The sequence below is a fragment of the Sceloporus occidentalis genome, unplaced genomic scaffold (assembly GCF_023333645.1).
Source record: "Sceloporus occidentalis isolate IW3139 unplaced genomic scaffold, rSceOcc1.0.p SCAF_5, whole genome shotgun sequence".
NCBI lineage: Eukaryota > Metazoa > Chordata > Lepidosauria > Squamata > Phrynosomatidae > Sceloporus > Sceloporus occidentalis.
Genome location: NW_028316985.1, coordinates 81,988,585 through 82,009,220, shown reverse-complemented (window position 1 = coordinate 82,009,220; position 20,636 = coordinate 81,988,585). Strand labels below are relative to the sequence as shown.

Here is a 20,636-nt window from a genome sequence, read left to right as displayed (position 1 = left end):
GAGAGAGATGGGGAGAAATAGAAGAAGTAGCAACAGCAGGGTAGGAATGGAGCAGATGGTGAGTGTGGCAGAAGTGAGGAGTGGGATGGAGCAGGGCATAGACATTAGGGAGGAAGATGGAGAAGAGCAACTGCAGGAGGACGGAGGATGGCTGGTGGGGGTGATGCAGAAGAAGGGGGTGTTTTATAGAGGCAGCAGAAGTTTGATAGCATTCTGGAATGTTCTTTAAAGTTTTCATGCCGACTGGAATGTTCAAAACCTAATTTAAAGTTAAATGCAACTTTTAAGTGGAGTTGAATGCAATAGTTAGAGAGATAATTAAAAAAAAACAGAAAACTAAAAAATTTGAAGAGAATAATCTTTCTGAAACCATTCTGAGAATACCCATGAGAATATTCTCATTATGTATCACTAGACAGACTGTGACTCCTTTTGTTTGATGAAATCAGATTGACAGAACAAGGCATTATCAGCAGTGGAATTTCCTCCCCACAGCCCTAAGCAGGGCCATACAGGCTGTTTGTTTTGGCCCTTAATCTACCAAGACTTTTTTTAGTGGTTGGTGGACCAATATTTTAATTAACATTGTTTGCTTCTTTGTTGTGTTGTTGTAAAACTTTGATGTGTGGCTGAAATTTATTCAGGTATGTTCCATGGGTTTTTTATATGCTAATTCTTAGCCACTGTGAGGCACTCTTTTGCCACATGGCAAGGAAACATAAATTTAAAAATAAATATATAAAACTTAGAAGGATGGGTTGTTAACAAAATAAATTCTATTCAAGGAGGTGATGGGCTGTGGCGAATATTTTGTAGGTAAATTTCCTTCAAGAGGAAGGCAGGAGAGTACTAACAAACGGACAGCAATACATATAAATCTTGGAATAATGACAATATTGCTGGAAAAAGTTGACAGCAGTAGGAAAAGAGGAAGGCTATATTACAGATGAAGTGACTCAATAAAGCAAGCCATAGCCCTGAGTTTTGCAAGCCCTGAATAGAGCTGTTAACAGCTGTACTATGTTAACCGTTATTCTGGAAGTCTCTCATTCATAGATTCTCCATAAATCAAAGATAACTTCATGGCACTCGCAATACAACACAATTGTAGATGCTGTGGTAGAGAGTACATGGGAAAATATTATTTTAGCAAAATACAATATTTTGTGTTAGTATTTATTCTTGGAAGTATTCAACTGTAGTGCATATTTATGTACTTAAAACTAAACATTTAATAATTCTTTGGGAGTCATGTGATCTAAATCCTGTTGTTAATCCCAACCAGATTCAATTGGAATTTAATAAATCAAAATGTAAGTTCAATTGATTCAGTGGGCCAACTCTGTTTGGAAGTAACAACTGGATGTAGGCCAGTGATTTTTAATTGGTTACGTGGAGAATGGGGCTAATACGAACACTAGGGTAGTTTATTATCTAAGTTGTTACTCCAAGACTAGTTCTTTCGAGCACCAAGCATTTTAAAATTCTGAATGCATATGAGATGTTTTCTTCCTTAAGTGTAAGAAATGTTAGTTTAGGTTTTTGATGTTATTCCACTTTGATCAAAGAAGTAGCTATGTTAGTCTCTGGCAGTATAAAAAAAAGGGAGAGAAAAAACATGGGGGCACCTTTAAGACTAACTGGTTTTTATTTTAGGATGAGCTTTCAAAGATATAAACTCACTTCTTCAGATGCAATGCTATGTGGTATTAAAGTCTCATGTTTATACAGTTGTTGGAATAGAATAGTGTGCAATCGATCCAGAAAGATGCAAAATATGCTCCTTGCCCTAAATTTTCAAAGGGCTGGGTGAAATGATAGAAGTCTTTCAGAACTTTACAGTGGTCAGTTAGCACTGATGTGCGAAAATAATAAATCTGCTTCACAGAAGTCAGTTTCCTTCTCTCTTTCTTTTGTTATACAGTATGTGCAAAATATATATTACCTTATATTAATAGATATAGTTAGCCACAAAGCCATTGTATTTGTTCATACCTATGCTAGTGCACTGGAATAGTGAATATAATTCAATTCAGATGTTTCTCTTTCTAGCCTTCCTTTAAAACCTCTGTTCATATTTTCAGATGTGTGGGTTTTTGTTTTTTTCTGGCTAGTGTCCTATACTTAGCATCACTTGTGTGTAATGTGTAAATTGGATTTACAGTACTTCCTTTCAACAAGAATATATTTTTAATTGTGAGCTAGCTGCATATTACAATACTTCAAATTAAGAAAGAGTGGCGGGCTTTCAGGTGAATTTTTGCAAAACATTTTGCTCCTCGTGGCTGTTTTTAGTCTTTTTTTCTAGCCATGGAAAATGCATTTCTCCTTGGATGGATAGAATACCTATTGCAGTGCTCTTTCACTTTTCTATTTCCTTGCCTACCATTCAAGGGATGTAACATAGTTGTTACAGTGGGTGATTCTTCCCAGGCTGAGGTTGTGGTCTGTAGTATTCAGCCTCTGTTAGCAGGCAAATGGCTGATTAAGCTCCTGTGAAAAGGCATGGCTGTACAAAGTATGAGAAATACATACTTCATGCAGTCTTTATATAGATAGTAACCACAGAAGGGAGCTTTGGAGGCTGGAAGACTGTGAACTAGGCAGACAAAGGAAATGTGAGGTGGGAGTGGCTGTGTAGGTCTGTAGGAGGAATGCTAAACTGAGCAAAACCCCAGAAACTTTGGCTACAAGTCTCTAGTGTCTTTGAACTTCATTATGAAGTGATGTTGTGAAAAACATTGGTATTCATCAAAGTATCCATCCACACCAGCATGATATTAGCAGAGCCTTTGTAAAAAAAAAAAAAAAAGCTAATTAATATTTTAAAAATATTGATTATGCGTTTAAAGATGTTTTAGATTTTCTTTTCTTTCTTTAATTTTATGAGAATTTAATAAAATCTCTCTCTCTCTTTTCTTAGCTCCCGTGATAAACCGGTTCACTAGAAGGGCATCAGGTCAGTGTTCTATATTTGCATGTTCTGTTTTCCCTGCTATTGAAACATTTCTAATTTGTTTCTGCTTTATTTAAGAATGCTAATATTACCTATTTTAGAATTGATTTCTCTTTAGCTCTGCCTTTTTCTCCTCCCAGAAAAAAAATGAAATAGTGGTGCTGTGATAAAACCTTGGGAACTTTCTAGGTAGAGAGAATAGATATCAGGCATTAAGTAATTTTAAGTGGCTGATGTGAAACTACACTCGGACAGTTGTTTTGTGTTAGTGTGCACCTCATTTCATACAGATGTGTGCACTCTCTCAAACACCTGTAAGAATCTTTTCTGTAGAGCAGTCTTTCTCATCATTTTTATGCTGGAGGAATTCTTGCAATAATTTTCAAGACTCTGAGAACCTTGGTATAAAAATTATTATACCTGCAGCTCAAACAAATGCTGTTTTCCCCCCAGTCAATTATCTCTTTTGGAACATGGGGTTTCTAGGGAACCCTGGTTGAAGAACTGTGCTCTAGAGTGTTAGACATAGCAGAAATAAAATTATTTTCTGCTACTAGTTGAATAGTGGTCAAATTGTGAAAATCTAGAAACTTCTCAATCTGAATGTTATATAGCATCTTCCCAAATATCAGAGCCCATTGTGAAGGCTCACCAAGAAACAAGACTAGAATTTTAATACTTGCATTAATTATTATGTTATCCCCAAATACATGCTAAAAGCAAAAGCATTTACATTTATTACATTATAATAATCTGCAGGGAAAATACCAAAGAATTGTGCTTCAAGTCCAAGAGCAAAGTTCCAGAGCTCCCTGTAATCAATTCACATGTTGTGACAGAACTCCTATTTATTTACTTTATTATATTTTTCACTTCCCTTTTAGGATGCTCCTCTATCCAAATTAAGACAATAATCCAGTATGTAAAGCAGCAATATAATGGGATTCTATTAAAGGGGGCCTCATTAAATTGCTGCTTTAAGTCCTATTTTGGGAGAAAAGCAGGATATAAACAAATCAGTCAATCAATCATATGAACCTTTACAGCAATAAAGCAGCAAGTAGCAACATTAAATAACATTAAAATAACATCAGCAGTTTTTTTTTAAATCCTTATTAAAAGTCAGTGTCATGACATTGCCTCAAAACAAATCTTTTCCAAAGAGTCTCCAGTGTACAAAAGCATTTTTCTTTTATCCAGTAAGTCAATTTCTTGGACAGTCTGAAGAGAAGATGACATTTGAACAGGACAAAACTAATGTTGAGAGATTAGGTTTCCTGATAAGAATGGTCACAGCTATGTTTTAAAATCATGCATGTAGAAGTAAAAAAAAGCAATACATCTCCCCAAATCAGAGTGGTTGGGATCATTGCACAAAAACCTATGAAGAACATTAAAAACCTGCTTTTTATGTGGCTCTGTTTTCCAGAATTCTATCTTTATTGCTGAAATGGATGGTATAATTCTGATATTTTTTAGTTATGTGGGTTTATCTGTGTTAGATACATGTTTAAGAAGGATTCACTTTTTCTTGGCAGAGCTTCCAATTAAATGCCCACACAGGTTAATTGTAGAAGAACCTGCTGACAATAATGTTGGCTGTTAATTATTGAGCAGATATTCCAGCCAACATGCTGTGACGATTAACAATTTTTTCCTTCGGTATAGCCATAATTGGCCACAGCAGCTGTAATGACACAGTTCCACACAAATCAATCCCTCTCTCACTCAAAAGGTTTCCTTTTTTTAGTGGTGCACTTGCCAGCCCCAGTCCCCGAAAGGGTTTCTGAATTTGGGGGAAATTTTAAAAGGGTTAGTGGGGGGAGTTGCTTGGTATGGAAGTGATTTTGCATCATTGCCTCTTGGACCACATCTGTGAAAGTCAGGTTTTTCACAGCTGATTCAAGTCTTTCACTTGTGAAAAGGAAGAAGAAAAGAAATGGAGGAAGAGGGGAAGTAGTTTACTTGCACTAGTTTGATTGAAGCCCATGGAAGGTGGGCATTAAGTGTGGATAGACATGAATTATGATGTTACCTGCTCCACTCTTCAGGAGGGTAAAAAGAAAACTAGTCTAAAATCCATCTTTTCATCATATTTTTTTGTCTTTCCTTCATATTGCTTCCATCTTATGGCAATCTTAAAGTGAAACTATTACAGGGGTTTCTTGGCAAAATTTGTTCAGAGTGAGTTTATCTTCCTTTAAGGCTGAGAAAGTATGACTTGCCTAAGGCTACCCAGTGGGTTTCCTATGCCAAGCAGGCACTCAAACCCTGGTCTCCCAGGTTTGGGACAAGGTAGAAGTCAGCTCAAAATCTGATCCCTTTTTATTAGTCTTTTATTAACAGGGTAGTGGGACAGGGGAGAAGAAAAGTCCTTTTGTCCTTCTGCTCTTTCCCAACCCCAAACAACATTACAAATTCTTTGTCTGGTCAACTGGAGCCCTGAACAGGAGTGTTTTCTATTCAGCATTTGATGGCAACATTTTGTTTCAGACTCCCCCATCCAAATTTAAGGCAATATTTTTTTCTGAGAATCATCCACTGTTGCCTGGAATTATTGTCTGTGGGTTTTAAAAGTATTGATTCTCTTGTTCTTTGAAAGATATCATTTCCAGACTAATTATATGAAGACCAAAATTGCTATCAGAATTCAATTAATGGTGTGTGCCAATTTGAATTTAATAGGGTATAGAGTCCCACCATGGCACTGCCTTTCTCTGGTGGTATCACTGCATAGTCTTTTGTGGCTATGCTGCTGGTAGAGTCTCCTGCATCAGACATGGTTTTGCTGAGGAACCTAGCTAAAAATGCCAGAAGGCTACTAGACAAGAGCAGTAGTGAGGGATGCTACAGAATTTCCAGTTTTTATGTACATTTGTGAAAACTGGACAGTGAAGCAGGGTGACAGGAGGAATATCAATTCACTTGAAATCTGATGCTGGAGGAGAGAATTCTGCAGAACCATAGACTGCCAAAAAGACAAATAAATGAACCCTAGTGCCGATCAGGCCTGAATTCTCCCTAGAAGCCAGAATGACTAAATTGAGACTATCACACTTTGGACGTATCAAGGGAGACATGATCAACAAGCAAAGATAATAATGGGCCCAAACAGACAGGCCAAAATAAAGCTGCTTCGGGTCACTTTGGAGGTACGCTGTTTAAATTATGCATGCGTCTTAAGAGTCTGAAAGCAATGCAAAAGCCACACTCCAGTCCTATGGACTGGAACACAGCTTTGGCACAGATTCTGGTCTCATAAGATGCGAGTCTCATTTAAACAGCATACCTCCAAAGTGGCCTGAAGCAGCTTTATTTCGGCCTGTCTGTTCAAGCCCAATGTTTGGTATAGTGGGAGGGGGGGGGCTATAGGAAAAAAGGAAGACAGAATAACAGGTGGTTAGGCTTGATCAAGGAAGCCACAGTCCTGAGTCTGCAAGATCTTAAAAGGGCTATTAATGACAGGATGCTTAGAGGCCTCTCTTTCATGGGATCACCAGAAGTGGAAGCAGACTTGACAGCAATTAGCACTAAAAGACTGCACATTTCTCTAGTGTTATTCAGTTTGACGAGTATGAGAGACTACCAGTCTGAGTTTGTTCTGCAGACACTGTTGCACAGATGCATGTGCATCTGAATACATATATGTATATATAGGTCTGTGTTAAAAATTGGGAAGAAGGAGTTAAGAATAAATTAATATTGTTGCTGGTTAAATCATTTTTAAAATTCAGACAAACCCAGCAATTGTTTGAGTATGTAGAAGAGGAAGGTCTGAGATCAGCTTTTCTGGAATTTCTTTTCCTCAAAGTAAAGTATCAGTCCAGCTCTCTGGTGCTTGAGAGGGAAAAGGGATATGGTGTTTCTAATTGTGTAAAATTTTCTATGTCTCCATTTCTTTGATAAGTTATTTTTATAACTTTATTCAATACAGTTCAGTGGAAGGTATTTCAGGATAGCTAAACACACCAAAGGGCAGGAAAAAGCGTGTTTCTCGCAAAACACTGGGCAGAATAATTACTGTATATTTTGCTGCATAACACCATGATAAACTGTTTATGTGCTTTTTGTCAAGAGAGCAATTGTGAAAGCCAATTTGCAAGTTCACCTGTCAAACTTCGGTTCATTAGTGAAAGCTGAAACTCACAGGTGCTTTATTGTAACCTGTCTCATATTTTGAACTAGGGAGGAAGGATGAAATGCTTTGTATCTCTAAAATTAATTATCAGAAGTGAAATCTTGTACAGCAGAAGGCTATACAAGATTTCTCTTTCTCTTCCTTTTTATTTATTTTTTCTAACAGAAAATTACAAACCTAATTAACCAGGGTGAGTGTTAATTTTGAGGAAAAGCCTTGAAAGCAAAACAAACATGAAATGGAAACCAGCATTTCTAACTTGATGAATATAGTCACTATTTTCTCCATCAGTATTAAAATTTGTAAATATGCTTCTGCAATATTCAGCACACTGTTTATTCTAACCAATATTGAAATACTAGTAGCCATGTTATTGTATGAACTCTTGTATGCATGGTATATGTGCATTTATTCTCAACTTAGTTCAAATAGTTAGCCTCCATATTAATGCCACAAAACTCTTTATACTCTTGTATTAAATTATACTTGCTTATCCAGTCTTTTTTAATTACTGTACTGTCTATCATACTCATCAGTTCTTATTTTACAGCAGCATCTGGACTGGCTGCTTCATTTGTGAGTGGCTACTTTATTTATGCAACGGGGCATTCCTCTGTTCTTCCTAGAAAAACATACCCAGGTTTAGGGGCCTCCAGAGTTGAACCCTATAAAGTATGTGGAATTGTGTTTGAAATAATGTTTCCTTCTTTCCCCAGCCCTCTCACATGTAGAAACAGAAAACTTTCTTTTCACATATGTTTCCCTCTGTATTTCAGAGGTGTCAGTTGTGCTGCTTTCTCAGGTCTTGCAACAAGGAATCAATAGAGTAATTGCTTATTTTGAAAGGAAGAGTTGCCCCCTTGAAATAAGGATAGTATTGTGATAAGTAATTTATTGCATTAACATTATAACTCAATTCTAGACCTGAGCCACCATAGGGCAATACAGTCACATGTGCAATATTGACCCTCTCTTCCTGCACTTTCTCCAGTACATTGGGGAGATATTCATGCCCATCTGATTAAGCTTTACAGGTTCCCAATGCCATATTTATATTGGTTTTAATACTATTTCCTGTTGCTGCATAGGTACAGATTTGTACGGGGGAAAGGGGGGGAATCATGCTTTATTCCAGTCTTTCTCAGGTATGGTTATACATAGATATCCCTCCCATGCAATCCATGCACTACCCATTCCTTTGTATAATTTTGTAAGTTGGCTGTTTGTATTATTTATGTCCATAGTGCAAAGTCACTCTTAAGAGAGAGTTAGTTCCCTAATAGGTTTTTCTGTTCCATGTAACTATTGAGCAAAAGCAAGTATTGTCATTTCTTGTAGTCAGGTACATTTAATATTATATAGCTTTTCTTTTAATTGGTCAGCAGAGATAGGCTTCTGCATTACAAATAAGTCCTTTATTTTATGTACGGTATACTAGTTTCTCTGTAGTCTTCGAATTGCTTAATTTTATCTCCCAAATAAAAACAGTCATAGTACAAAATTACTATAACCGGTGATAGATGTAGTGTAAACATTGAAATCCATTGCCTCCAGGTTGTTAATAAGTCTCTAAGAACTGGTTATTGTACATTCTGTATTTTTCTAGATATTCAAGTTTGAAATCAATATTTCATTCTGGCTTTGTACTCCTTAACATCAGTGTTAAACCAATCAGTGTGAAGTTGAAGGCTTTCACAGCTGGCATCTGTAGTTTTCTGTGGATTTTTTGGGCTATGTGGCCGTGTTCTGGAAGAATTTGTTCCTGATGTTTCCCCTGCAACTGTGGTTGGCATCTTTAGAAGGTGGTGGCATGGTAGTGCATGGAGTCTATATACCTGTGGGACCCTTGTTGTTAACCCAATCAGTTTGTGTATCCTCACATATTAAATGTATGATATGCTTGCTCAGAAGAGTTTCAAAGTATTGTCTTTGCAAGGTGTTTCATATCTGATGGAGTGTCTAGTAGCTGCACCAGCTCCATCTTTGTCCAGGCTGATGTATGTTTAAATATCAGCTTTATCAAAATGAAATCAAGCGACAGAAATTAGTGTAGAACACTTACATGGAAAATTAGAGAAAGATATTCTGCATTTAGATTCTCAGAGGAAGAAAGCCATTAAAATCACCAGCATGGCACATTATGAAAAACTTTTTTTTCTTCTTCATCTGTATTGAATGTATAAATGATGACATTCTTATTGTCTTGATCACTTTAAACACATTTGTTGTCTAATGAATCTTCTGATTATGTAAGTGATCTAATGCATTATTTATTGGGCACTGAGATTATTTTTTCTCTCTACCAAGAAGATGATTTACAAAATGAATAACATTACCTTTGCTGTGACCTAAAAGGCCATTTATTTCCATCTTCACTAGCTTCCAAGATTTTATTTCCATTTGTTCTTGAAATGTAGACCTGCTTTGTACTAATCAATGTACTGTCGGTCCTTACTGTCTGCGAGGGTTCAGTTCGGGACCCTCCTGCGGATGAAAAAAACCATGGGACCTTAAGTCCTGCAGTTTTCAATGGCGGTGCATGCATTCTCTGCCACGGCTGCCTCCATGCACAGCCGCCAGGGGCAATGGTACTTGCCATATGCGGATACTTAAATCCACAGATGGCACGCCTGCGGTTGGGGAAGGTGGGCTACAGTTCTTGTAAATTACACCTACGACAGGAACCTGACTCCTGAATGCATAGGGAGTGTGTGTGTGTGTGTGTGTGTGTGTGTGTGTGTGTGTTTTGGTTATGCGTCTTTTTGATAACATGTTCCATTCCTGTCATTCTTTCCAAATTTTCACATTATCAGAAGCTAGGTAGTTGATGATCAGAAAAAGGGTGGCCTTGTCAGCCATGGCACTGTTATGGAATGCACACCCCAGGGAGGCTTGCCAGGTACCAGTTGTCTTTTTCAGTCTTTTTAAATTAATAATCAATATATTCATACAAATCTCAAGTAAAATGTCTACTTATTAAGTAATCATCGTCACAATATTATTAACTAATATACAGTCCTATATAAATTCCTATAATAACCTGAGTTTAATGATACTAACATTCTTACTAAGCTTATTAAATAACAATAATAATTATAAAATGACCTAAATATAATAACTTGAAATATTTTAAATTATATGTATAATAGAAACTTATTGGACTATTGTAAGAGATTAATAACCTATTACAATAAATAATATTAAAAACATTGGTCTTTCTTTAGTCTTCCTAATTTTTACTTGCCTAAGCCTGCTGGTAAAGGCATGCTTCACTTAACAAAGTCTGTGTCAAAGATGGCCCTTTTAAAGCCTGCCTAGACTCCAGTTTTCCTCCTTGTCTTTTGTTTAGGTGGAAGGTTTTTTTAGTAACATTGGCATTTGGAAGATGGTGAAGGAAGGTTGGAAATACAGAAATCCAGTCTTCAGAGCAGTCACAGGGGGGCGAATTAGATGCTTATTTGTGTATATGAGAACTAGCAGAGAAAATTAATTAAATGTAGTGCCTGGGAATATTGATTACAAAGGGGATGAATATGTAGATTCCAAGTGGTAGATTAGGAACATGGGTTGGTAATGCAATGAATGCAGATAAGTTTCCATCCTCTTCAATTCCTGGAAGAAAAGATGGGCTAATGTTAAAAAATGAAGAACAACACTTATGGGCATATATTCAGTTTTTAAACCCAACAAAGTGGATACATTGAATGAAGGGAACTTGGTAAGTCAATACTTCCGTCAGTTTCGACTAACACTGTTCTACAGGACTAATGCTGATTTTAAGCCTTGTATCGTCACATGTAAAATTGACTTTCATGCATATACAGTGAGCGTTTGGTATTTGTGGGAATTCAGTTTGATTCCAGGAGCCCCCATGGATACCAACAATGCATGTGCTGAAGTCAGTATTGAAAATTACCTGCGATCAATTGCAGGCAGGCCAAGAAGCAGTCTCAGGGCAGTAGTGGAAGCTGCGGCAGGAAGGCTTAGGCACCACGATACACATTCTTGCTACTTTGGCTGCTGCAGTTCTGCTCTTGAATTCCAGAAGTGCAAGCAGCAGTTGGTGTGATCTCAACAGGAAGAATGTATACCTGGTGCTCAGGGCTTGCTGCCACCGCCTCCCAACCCCGGCTAAAGAAAACCAATCTTCAGAAGGCATTAACCAGAGAAGCACAAGTGGCAGTTGTCTGGTGCTTAAGGCATGCCATTGTTGCCTCCAACCCTGCTGAAGCTTCAGCCTGTTGCAGGCAGGGCTGTTTTGGATGGGTTATTTTTTTTTAACCTTTAGCACAGAAGATACAGTGAAAGAGGTGAAGGCCAGCATCATCCTAGGATTGACTTCCATCAGCCAAGGGAGGGGGGAACAATGGCGGCAGGCACCAGGAACTTGGCACTTCTTCCTGCCCTGCTAACCCTTTTTCTGGGATTCATTTCCATTAGCCAGGGATGGGAATTGGTGGCAGCAAGCCCTGAGCACCAGGTGTGCATTCTTCCTGTTGGGTGTATGCCAGCTGCCACTTTTGCCTTTTGAAAGAAAGAGCAGAGTCGCTGCAGCCGAAGCAGCAAGAAGGCATGTATGGTGCCCAGGTCTTGCTGCCACAGCTTTCGCTATTGCCTTGGGATCCCTTCTTTGGCCTGTCTGCAGTTGATTGCGGGTACATTAAAAAAAACAAAACTGTTCCTTCATTTCAGTCCATGGTTGCTCAGATTGTGTATACCAAACCCACGGATACTAAGGGCCACCATACTCAAGGAGCTGAAATGAATAGTAGTATCTGTCATGAGGAAGATTGCCTTAATTTAGTTCTATCCAGATTGAAGAAGAAATAGTTTCTATATTGGCTGAACCTTAAAGTTGGGATACATGCAGTCAAGGGGCCAGATGCGAGAGGTAACCAAAGGATGATAGTTTGAGATAAGGACACAGACACAGTTTACCAAAGAACATGAAATCTGATACAGTTTTTAAAGTAAGCAAATAATTAGTAAGAAAAAAAACATGACAATTGGAACTGCAATGTTTGCTTGGTAGTTTCAGTTAATCAATTAAAATATTTTGATTAAAAGGTATCTAAGATATTCCAGCAATATAAGATGAAGGGAAAAGAAAAGAGAAGGTACTTGGGAAGATGTGCCTATGTCTTCCTCTTGCACAATGAGAAAATAAATTCACCCAGCATGAGCTTATTGAGTCATTACTTTCTAGGGAGAAATCTGACCCCTGTATAGGACACTTTTGTTCCTCCTTCCCCCCATGGGTCTCAGATGGTGACAAAAATTTTATGCCTAGTTTCTGTCTTTGACATGACTGTATAAAGGAGTTCGGAAGAGGGAGGAAGAAATTCCGGCTGTTATGTATCAGTCCCAGGAAGCTTTTTAAAAATACATTCTGTAAGGTGCTGGATAGTGTCTTGTATTCAGGCTCTTACACACAGATAGGAAACAGCTGCAGAACGTGAGACTAGAATGTTTATATTAAAGATGTGCAAATTGATTTATATTTTTTAAAAACCACACTACACTTTTGCAGAGGGGAGAGGTTGTATGGATAAGGAGAACCTGTGGAAAGATGTCTGGCTTTTGACTGAGGCAGTGCCAGCCTTCATGAGATCTTGGCTGGGAGATCTTGACCCAAGAACATAATAACCACATCTTGCAAGATTTTGGCTTAGGTAGTTCCCATGTGGCATCAGCTGTTTTTGGCCAGACTAACAGTGCTGTTACTTAGAGAAAGGCCAAGTGATATCACTGGGGTTGGTGTCAACTGATAATTCATGATGTCACCCATCCATCAACCTTCACCATCCCACACCATGCAGAATCCTTAGTAAAAAAATGTTTGTATTAACGTTGCTTGTAAATCATAATTCCCATATATCACTGAATGTAATGACAATAGTTGTGCCATAAGCACTGACAACATTAAAATTATACCTTTAAATTACAATATCATATATTAATGTTTACGTAGTGTTGTGTGGTTAAAGTAAACATTTTATAAGATGCTAATTAAAAAACAAATACACTAAAAAGTAATTTTTTAAAAAAGCAGGCCTCTCCATTTTCCATCCACTGAGCCTTGTTCCACTCATACCTTCTTTTCTGTTATGTAAAGGTAATGATACAGAATTTGGAGCTGAATGCAAGAATGTCTTTTTGTGTGTAATTATTCTTCCAAAAAGCATAAAACAAGCAAAGTGATCTTTTGTAAATCAATTTACATTGGTGTAGAGGTATACACCAAAATGCTTGTATCATGTAGGCTTGAATATTACATACATTTCAAGGCCATGTCAGCTTCCAGATGATACGAAAAGTTGGTCTTAGAGGTGTGGAGCATTAATTTAAATGCTCACTTGGTCATCGAATTATTGGTTTGAGTTGGCAACTCAAGTTAACTAGCTCCCTGCTCAGCAAAATGGGCTTTATCATGAGTAATCTCCCAGACATAATGTGAGGTGATATTGGTATTAACATGTGGGACCTGAAGTGTATTGTAGTGAGAACTGTGGTGGTGCTGTGTTGGAATGATAGCCTGGGATTTCTCTCTCCATGTATATGATTGGAGTCTGTGTTGCAGAATTTTGAGCATAATTTTGCTTGCATGGAGAATCAACCGCTTGGATTCCCAGTGATTGGGCGGTATATAAATAAAACCTATTATTATTATTATTATTATTATTATCAGCGCTATGGTCCTATAGTTGCTGCAGTCTTTTCTGTCTCTTTTTTTGTGGATGGGAGTATGTATTGATCTTTTCCAGTGTGTTGGCCACTGTTTTGTTTTCCATATTTGTTAGCATATATCAGTTAACACTGGAGTTGATTCTGTGGATTGTAGCAATTCATTTGGAATATCATCTGTTCTAGGTGATTTGTGTTTTTTACATTTCTCTTATTGCAGCTTCCATCTCATTTTTTAAGAATCAGCAGCATACATATGCACAAAAATTCAGTGCCACTTGCTCTTGTTCTGAAACTGTCAGCATGTAGAGAGAAGATATAGTAAAGGTTTACAGATTACTCTAATACTAAAAGCTTTCTGAATGGTTTGGTACTACTTCTCATTACCTCTGGCTGGCTGGTTTTTAATGTGGTATGATTACTGCATCCTGTTTCTGAAAGAGGGAATCAGTCTAGATAATTAAAAAAAAGACATGAGACTATTTCACTATGGTATTCTTTATCTTCAGTATGTGGAGCCAACAGAATCTGGTTGGGGCTTACGTTCTGTCTGTCATATAACCTAAAGTTTTGAGCATAGCACTGTATATTCTCTTAATGTCAGGATTAAATCTTGAAATAGATCCAGAAGGTTCCCATTATTTAGGCAGGAGTAGATCAAGTGGACTAGGGCACATTATTATTATTATTATTATTATTATTAATCTTTATTTATGAAGCGCTGTAAATTTACACAGCGCTGTACATACAATCTTTTAGTTAGACGATTCCCTGCCCTCGGGCTTACAATCTAAAAAGACATGACACAGAAGGAGAAGGGAGTGGTGATAATGGGCATTAGAACTCAGGACATGTGTGATTCATTGGGAATGCTCTGTATACTGCTTTTTAAATTATTTTTTTAAGGGCAGGGTATAACTACATCTGTTCCCCACCCCCAGAGAGGAAATATTGCTATCCATGCCAGTCAGCTGCACAGTGGGAGTAGGAGAGAGCAGGGCTGAACAAAAAGGCCTTCCAGGAATGTTTGTTTTAATGGCTAGAAAGGCACATTTTTTCAACAGTACACAAAGATGTATCCAGCACCTCCAGTGCTGCAGTATTTCCTGAGCTGTGAAATAGCAGCCAACTAGCACTGGGGCACAGCTCCATCCCCATGCCTCAAACTGTCAAAGCACAGCCAAGCAGGGCACTGGGAAAATTCTTCTAAATGTGTTACCTAGCTGGATGTTGTCACCCTCCCAGACCTCCAGGTTCATACCCTGAGAGAACCTTATGCTCAACTGGTGTCAAAGAGGATCAGAGCCAGTAATTGTAGCATTTACGACTTGAGCCATGGTGTCTCTATTTAGAGAATTCTTGCACTACAGAACATCAAAGAACATAGTGTGAAAAAGTCTCAGGAACCTGATCTGTACAAATCTGGTTCTGCTGAGCCTTTTGGTGCTACCTCTGGGTTTGCATTTAAGTACTGCTCAGTCAGGGCTTGTCTATATTTTCCAGAATACTCTGGGCTGCCTCTGGAGTATTCTGGCTCTGAATCCCCCCCCCCCAGATTTGCCTCTTACCTTGGAAGATTCCCCGACGATGAAGGCAGCTGCCTTCCTATGCGATCCTTGTTTGTTGCCCAGGGCTGCTGCTGAGGTCAGAATGAGGTGCCCAGCACACTATTGATACTGAGTGCTTTGTTCTGATCTTAGAGCAACTCAAGTCTGCGGTAGCACCCAGAAACTAATAGGAACTGCAAGTGAAAAGGCAGTCACCTTTCCTCATTGAAACCTCCTGAAAACTGCCAGGAAAAGGTGACTTTTTAAAATGTGGAAGCCCTGAGTTAGGTACAGGTGTCATGAAGACAGTCCAGACTCAATTTGGGGTTTTGGCAGAATGCAGCTCATGGATAAAAAAATCCATGTAGACAAGGCCCCAGGTGTGTTACTTGTTAAGAACCAGCACTCCCACATGGGGTTATTCATATTACCAGTTTGCAAGGTGGTAATTTTGGCACCCCTCTTTTGGACTGCACCATTCCTTTCACTTATGGCAGTCCACACAGGCAAGAGTCTTCAGTAGAACCCTCTTCTGCTGCAGGTTGGCTGCTCAGTTTAATCCACGAACTAAGGAGATTATCAGAGGGGGGACAGGAGTGAAACCTGCCCTTATCCCATCTATGATAGAGATCGCGCAAAAGACATCCTTACATTTGCACTGTCATTGAAGTGGAATTGCATTAACAGATTCTTCCGTTAATACAAAATGAAGGGCAAGGATGGGACAGTTCCTCTTCACTGATGGGACAATGACAGGATCAGCACAACATCAAGTGACAGTCTTTCACATGATCGTGGTCAATTGCAGTTTAATGACGTCACGTGAGACTGACAGGATAAGCACAAGATTATATGAAAATCTTCTCATGATTGTGTTGTAAGAACGGGAAAAGGATGGGATGAGGACGTTCTGTCCCCTGTCTGATAATGTATATAATCTTTTCCACTCATAAAGTATGATATCAGGTGCGAGTATCGCAGAATATTGTTCGTTTAATATAGGGATCAAGGTATTGGTCCCTTTCCTGTTGATACAGATTACATCTGAGAAAAATGTGTGCTAGATCCTCAATTTCGTTGTCACCACAAATACAAGTTCGTTTTGGGATCTGTATTTTTAAATAAATTGGCATTTGAAAGGACTGTTTGTATCGACTCAACCATTTAAAATTACCAACCCTGCTAAGGGTGGCTTTATCAGTGACCCTAACATTGTTTTTTGTGTGTGCATCAATCAGAAGTGTAAAATCTAATGAGAAGACGTCATGTAGCAATGGACACAAGCTGGATATTCTTGGCCTGGTGAAAAGTTTTGAATTAGCACAAGGTTTTTGGTTGTTGTTGTTTTTCTTTTTTCTTTTAATTAAATTTTTATTGAAATTTTCATTTAAAAAAAGACATATATCCACAGACAGTATTACAATTCAAACACACCATGCATGGTTTCTGTTTACAATACAGTTGATTCAGTGATAACAGCCCTTTCATATCTTCAACCGTTTATACTTCATTCGTTACTTCCTTTTCTACAATCTAGGCTTGCCAAATATAAGTGCATACACACACCCGTGCACATGCACACTCACATACACATACAGACATCCCCTCAATTATTATTTAGTTTATCTCTTATATAAGACAACCAAATGTTCTTCCCACATTTTTATACACATTTTTCCATTCCCCCTGAACTTCTATCCTGTTTTCTAAACATGTTTATTCTATGTACTCCTTATAATCTATCTGTTCACAAACCTTAGATATGAAATTTTCTAACAAATTTGATTGTAAGATGTTAATGTATACCTTTTTTCCCCATTTCTAATCATTTAATAGGTTTCTTAATCAAAATCTATCAACACTGTCATTCCCCATCGCGGAGTTAAATAACGTATTAGTTTATCCAGTCTTCCAAATATTTTGGAGGTTTTTTTCATTCAATCCTCTAGTGAGTTTACCCAACCCTCATACATCAAGTAATTTCATAAACCAGACATCTATATCTGCAACTGTTTCTAATTTCCATCCTCTTACAGGTTGTTGTTTTTCTTTCAATTTCTGCAGATTATTGTTGTTTTTTCTTTATTTTGAATATGTATAGGGTGCATTTTATTCAGGGTATTGGACAATAGCATTATAGTATACAACAAAGCAAATATTGATCTAAGAGAAGTGCTAAAAGCACATTGTTAAGAATAACATCATTTTGTTGTTGTTGCTTTTAGTGTGCGCTGAAGCTTATAATCCTGATGAAGAAGAGGATGATGCCGAATCAAGGGTATGAATATTTGATAAAGAAATTAGCTTTTAAAAAAAATATTGGAAGACAAATTTAAGGCAGTACTTGTTTATATATGCTGTATAATATATTTATTTATTTATTTAGGTATTTATATCCCGCCCTTCAGCCCTAATGGCTCTCATTAATGCTTTTGCACAAAGTAGTAAAATGTACATTAAGAACAGCCTTTTCTTTTCTAGTTACTTTTATTGTAATTGCCCTTAAATAGCAATGGAAGAGTTGTTATAAGAGTTTCCTTTTTTCATTCCTGTACTATTTCCTTTTAATACAAGATTTAAAAATCTGAAATCATCAGGTGTTACCCTAGCAATATTTAATAGCCTCAGAAGTATTAATTTAGATTGTATTTTGGTTATGACCCCTTCTGTGAGAATTTTTCTTAAGATTAGTGCAGGAAGTGAGAAAATATAAATTGCACTGGTTTCTTCCAGATTATTCACCCCAAAACAGATGATCAAAGAAACAGACTGCAAGAAGCTTGCAAAGACATTCTCCTGTTTAAAAACCTAGATCCGGTAAGAGCTGAAATCCACCCCCCACCCCCAATGATAGCAGAAAAGGAATGAGAGATTAAGTATCGTTCTGGGATTTTGTTTTTTAACAACAAAGTGTTACAGATGTTCAAGTCTCTATCAGCATAACAAAAAAGAATGGTTTGATTCGTGTATTGAACAATGCCCACCTTACCTAACTGAAGCAGTTTGGATTGTTATAGTTTTGGCTTTCAAAGGCTTCTTTAAATATATTTTAAGCAGATACGTATTTGCTTACATCAGGGATGGAAATTAAGCAGGTGATTTAGGACTGCAATTCTGATTACCCCTGTTCATCATAGACGAAGGTGAAGAATACTGGGAATTGCAGTCCAAAACATCTGGAGAACTGCATGATTAATATGAAAGATTTAAATTAACATTGATTTCAGTTTTTGCCTGCATCATTCTAATTAACTGGAATATCCAAATCCAACTTCATTTTGCCTTCATTTTTAACATTCCAGATACAATCCAGATCTAATATGTAGCAATCCAGCTAGAGATTATAGATTTGTATATGAATATTGGATGAATTGTGCATATAAGAAGATGCATATGAGGAGAGATCAGGGAGTTGGGACCCTCCCCCCAATAATAATTCTACCCTCAATGAAATTTTATTTTCAGTCCCAACATTTCTAGCAGAGGATGAACTTAAAAATTCGGTTGAGCATTCAGAAATATTGTTTAGGCATTCAAAGAAAAGGCAAAGTTCCCAAGTGAATGTGAATGTAGCAAATATAAGAAGTCTAAGTGTGAACAGTTGTCCCATTCTGTCCAAAGCTAGAAATTTTGGGAGTGAAGGATAATTCAGTTAAGTAGAATTCTTATTTGTGGGGTCTTCCTGCCATAGCTAAACCCCTAGGAAGGGTCATAATAGTAGCAAATCACATGCTTCACATGCGCAAAGCATCCAGATTAAGTCCCTGGCATTTCTAGGCCCATTTGGGAAGTACTTCCATTTGAAACCCTACAGAGCAGCAGCCAGTCATTGTACACCTTTGGAGAGCAAATAGCAAAGGTTTAGGAGCCTCTCGTCTCACCCTAGACCCATTTTTGATTTTTTAAAAGCTCAAATTGACCCGTACCTCCTATAGGAGTAATGGGGAAATGTATGCTATGTTATGCTATATTTGCCATAGTATTCTATATCTTTTAGGCCTGTTTCAAACCAGGCAGTATAGCAGAAATCACATTCTATTTTGGAAAAAAAGGACCTCCTTTGGGCCTAAAATAGCCCAAGGGCTAAAATTATATTTAGTGAATGATACTGAATAAAAATATTTCCCCTCTCTCCAAAAATGAATATATGGACTTGGGGGAGCCACAGAAACACTCTTTGATACTGTGCTTTCCCACCCTTGGCAAAGACGATATTGACCTCGACAGTATTGGGCGACCTAGCCCATTGTAAAGCAGCTTTACCTGTTCCTTGATTCAAAAAGTAGAAGCAGGACAAGCTAACCATAGTGTTTTTCTTTGTTGCTGATCAGCACTGCTACTGATTTTTGAATAAGGATCCATTTCTAGGCTCTTACAGGTATGTGTAATAAAGCAGGAGTTGTAGAGTATTATTCTAGTCTTCCCCAGCTTGCTGCCCTCCAAATGTGCTGGGCTCCAATTCCTATCAGCTCCAGCTAAAATGGCCAGGATCAAAGACCATAATAGTTGTAATCTAAAACAGTGGGAACGTAAAGGGAAGGGAAGGATGTCACAAAGCCCCTCGGAAATAAAATGGATGGAGAGATGTGTAGCATGGTATTCAAAACCTTGTTACATGTGTCATACATTTTGTCTATGATCGCTATGATCAATTAATATAATGAGTGCTGGAGTCAGTTTTGTAACATTTACAAGATTCAGCATATAACTGTTGGGTTGACCATGACATACCTTTAGCATTTTGTCTTTTTCAAAGACATAGCTTTGTGTGGTATCTCTGTTATATCTTTTGGCTAAACAGCTTTTAAAGATGTTCGAGGTGTGGAGGAGAACTAGGAACAACACGGGAGAAAAAAGATAGGCTGCTGTCCTCCCAAGAAGATAGGTCCCCCCACTTTTAAATGTGGGCAGGAGGAGCAACTCTCCTTCCTTCAACCTAAGCCTGCCACTATCGGTCTAGAGTTGACAATACTTTTGCCCGTGTGTGTGTGTGTGTGTGTGTGTGTGTACAGTATGACCCCAATATGTGCAGGTATCCATGGTTTCACTTACCTACGTCTGAAAAAATGTGTTCTCTCTAGGCATTTTCTAGGTCCTCCAGCATGATTCAATGATATCCTTCCAGTGCTGGAGAACCTAGGAATCTCTAGATACTCCAGCACAACTCTATGGTCAGCTTCTGCTGGAAATCATTCATTTCAATAGGCTTCACTATTTTCTGTGCCTTCGCATTTTTATGATAAGTCCTGAAATGTACCTCCCACAAATACACAGTCATACTGCACTGTATTTACTTTCTGTCCCACCTGTC

The 20,636-nt window shown here is 37.9% G+C and overlaps 1 protein-coding gene across 2 annotated transcripts in view; it reads left to right on the top strand.

Annotated features, from left to right (window-relative positions):
• Nucleotides 1–20,636, top strand: part of LOC149312391 (cAMP-dependent protein kinase type II-beta regulatory subunit-like) — a 60,190-nt gene that overhangs the window by 17,388 nt on the left and 22,166 nt on the right. For both annotated transcript variants that reach the window (XR_016281251.1, XM_089524526.1), the window contains exons 2-4: nucleotides 2,924–2,959; nucleotides 17,551–17,603; nucleotides 18,059–18,142. Coding sequence is in view for 1 of the 2 variants with exons in the window: in XM_089524526.1 (XP_089380652.1) it covers nucleotides 2,924–2,959; nucleotides 17,551–17,603; nucleotides 18,059–18,142 (173 nt within the window). In the remaining variant the exon portion in view is untranslated. The remainder of the gene's footprint in view (nucleotides 1–2,923; nucleotides 2,960–17,550; nucleotides 17,604–18,058; nucleotides 18,143–20,636) is intronic.